At 36.8% G+C, this 2,788-nt stretch overlaps 2 protein-coding genes across 2 annotated transcripts in view; both read right to left on the bottom strand.

Annotated features, from left to right (window-relative positions):
• Positions 1 to 244: 244 nt before the first annotated feature.
• LOC103520568 (10 kDa chaperonin-like) lies at positions 245 to 2,156 on the bottom strand. Its single transcript, XM_008485670.3, has 2 exons — positions 1,774 to 2,156; positions 245 to 1,157 (listed from the first exon to the last, which is right to left on the bottom strand). The coding sequence occupies exons 1-2, from the start codon at positions 1,877 to 1,879 to the stop codon at positions 928 to 930; spliced, it is 336 nt and encodes a 111-aa protein (XP_008483892.1). The 5' UTR covers positions 1,880 to 2,156; the 3' UTR covers positions 245 to 927.
• A 493-nt stretch (positions 2,157 to 2,649) lies between these two features.
• Positions 2,650 to 2,788, bottom strand: part of LOC103520569 (cell division cycle protein 27 homolog) — a 4,997-nt gene continuing 4,858 nt past the window's right edge. The window contains exon 7 of the mRNA XM_008485671.2: positions 2,650 to 2,694. Coding sequence (XP_008483893.1) covers positions 2,650 to 2,694 — 45 coding nt within the window. The remainder of the gene's footprint in view (positions 2,695 to 2,788) is intronic.

Here is a 2,788-nt window from a genome sequence, read left to right as displayed (position 1 = left end):
TTTTTTTTTTTTTTTTTTTTTTTTTTTTTTTTGGTGAGGATGAGAATCTGAGTATTTTCAAAAGCTCACCAAATATTATCACCAGTTGAATGTCAAATCTTTATCTGATTAAGATAAAGATTGCCTGGAGTGAAAATCAAACCCAAGACCACTTACTTTTTCTTCAAAACTGGTTTTCTAAGTAACTGACTAGCTAATAGGTAATCCTGGAGAGAAGGGAAGAAAAAAAAAAGAAATACAGAACTTAGTAATGGAAAAATTGATCATATGCAGTTCTTTATTCCAGTTTTATAATCTACAAACTAAAATAAACTGATGAGATGTAAAGGAAAACAAAAATAGGTAATAAAAAATAATAATGGGTATGGGAAGAAAATAAACATGAGAAAACGAAATCTTTGAAAGAAATATCTTGCCTCTAATAGTTTGCTAACAGGAAGATCATACTAAGAGGGAACTAAAATTAGAGGAAATGATACCTTCTGAGACCCAGAACCAAAATTGAATTTTCCTTATCAGGTCCAACAACCAGCCTTGGAATTTTGGGGTTGATTTTGGGTCAACCAATGTCTCAACTAAAAACAACTGTGCTTATGTATGTTGCTTGAATAGAACAGAGTCCCCCACTGCACTACCAAAGCAAACTGAACCAGTATACTGTGGATATTCTTCTACATCACAGAATAACCCAAAACTACCGTCTAACACCAATTTGAAATCTTGAAAGTCCTAAATGAAAAACTCATTGGATCAAGGAACTAGTGAAAAAATCTGTCTACCCTTCAGGAAGGTTACAGGAAAGTTAACACTTCCCTAGCGTAACATACCATCTACAAAGCACAACTACAACTACAGTACTCTTCAAACTAAACAATATTAAATGAGAAATAACCAGTAACAAAATAATACACAAACAAATTGTACAAATTAAGAATCTTTCTCTATCACAGCTAGTAAATCAGCTTCCTTGAACAAGTGCAATTCTTGGCCTTCGACTTCAATTTTGGTGCCACCAAATTTGGGTAGAAGTACTTTGTCTCCTACGTTGACAACGGGTTTGATGTATTCACCGTTGGGTGTTCTTGCTCCAGGCCCGACAGCAACTACTACAGCATTGTTGACTTCTTGTTGAGCTTTCTCGGGAATGAGAACTCCACCTGGAAACAAGAGATAGATAGATAGTTTATTATGACTTCTGTACATCAAGTACAAATCTGCACCTATACCTTGTTACTCTTGATGGAGAAAATATATAATAATAGTGCTTATTTATACTGCTTGCATAGGACTGTAAAGTCCCTTTACTCCAGCAGTAGGCTACTACTATTATTGTTGTCGAATTCTCAAATTATATTGAGGATAAAATTCCATACCTCGGCTGGGATTGAACCCACACCCTCCTGTTTACCAGGCGAGCACCTTGACCACTACACCACCGAGGTAGGTGATATAGACAATGGACAGAACTTAAACATGATTCTGGTCACTTGGTCTGAAAGAGATCTAGATCTGTCAGCCCATAGGAATGTGTGAGGTGGGAAAAGCTTCCATCTTCCCGTCTCTTGGATAGTCTGAAGCCTGTTAAGAACTTTTCCAACCACAAACATTCTATCTGATGGACAGTCTAAGACTGAATGGCTGGTCTGATATTGAAAGCCCAAGGGTTACTTCAAGAAGTTGCAGGTCAAATTTCTACCCCTTGGATCCCCACAAACCAGAGCTCTACCCCACCATCCCCCACATTTGCATTGCATAACCCAACATCCCTCTCACCTTTAGTTTTGGTCAATGGTTCGTCCTTGATAACTAGGATTCGGTCCAGCAGAGGTCTGAATTTCTGGGAGAGGGTTCTCAGTTTGGGAGCTGCGTTAGCTGCCATTGTTTAGCGTGAAAGGGTTGGAAAGATGATGAAATGCAATAGGCCGGGTCACCGGATATCACGTGTTACCAAACTTCGATCCTCGATATTTTGACCGCTGCAAACACTTCTCGTTCCACAAGGAAAGAACTTGACGGCTTATTATTTTGACAGAACTAAAGAATATTCAGTAAAGCACAGCAAAGTCGGTAAATTTCACTGGTAAAGGCGAATTTTTTCGGAACTTTTCCAAAAATTTGAAATTTCTAGAAAAATGAACTTTGGAATCGTTTGATTAAATGTGTAGTGCAAATTGCATATGTGATTATGTGAAAATATTTGGAAGGGGTTTTTCGAAATGGGCAGTTCAAAAAGATTCGTTTACAAGATCGATAATTCGTACACCTACAGTAGCGCTTGCTTTCAAGTAACTTAGGTCGGGGTTCGATTCCCGCCCATGGTGGATTTTATCCTTATCAGATATAGGGCTGACTGATAAGATTCATTTTCATTTTTCATAACGGCTGTCTTTGCCTTCTCTTAGAATTCAGGCCAACAGGACCTTCATTCTACTTTACAAAGAAACCTTTTTATGAAAAAAAAAAAAAAAACTCATAAATTAAAATAAATACAATGTCATAAAATAAATAACATTTTTATTTAGTAAATTATAGGTTTAAGTAGGTAGATAAAATAAAAATACAGACACCGTTGTCAACACTCAGCACTGAACTTTAAAAGCTCATTTTGATGAAGAGATCTTCATGCTTGGTGTTTTTGTGCCCTTTTATTTATGCAAAAGATTCAACCACCTCTGTTGTGCTTACATCTTTTTCCTAGAAAATGTAAATGCAGTTTTTTTGTGTCATTATGTCACAACTTTGGTGCTCACTGCAGCATTGTAGGATTTTCCCAATATCTCAATAATCC

The sequence above is a fragment of the Diaphorina citri genome, unplaced genomic scaffold (assembly GCF_000475195.1).
Source record: "Diaphorina citri unplaced genomic scaffold, Diaci psyllid genome assembly version 1.1 scaffold3792, whole genome shotgun sequence".
In the NCBI taxonomy this organism is placed as follows: Eukaryota; Metazoa; Arthropoda; class Insecta; order Hemiptera; family Psyllidae; genus Diaphorina; species Diaphorina citri.
This window is presented reverse-complemented; position numbering and strand designations above follow the sequence as displayed.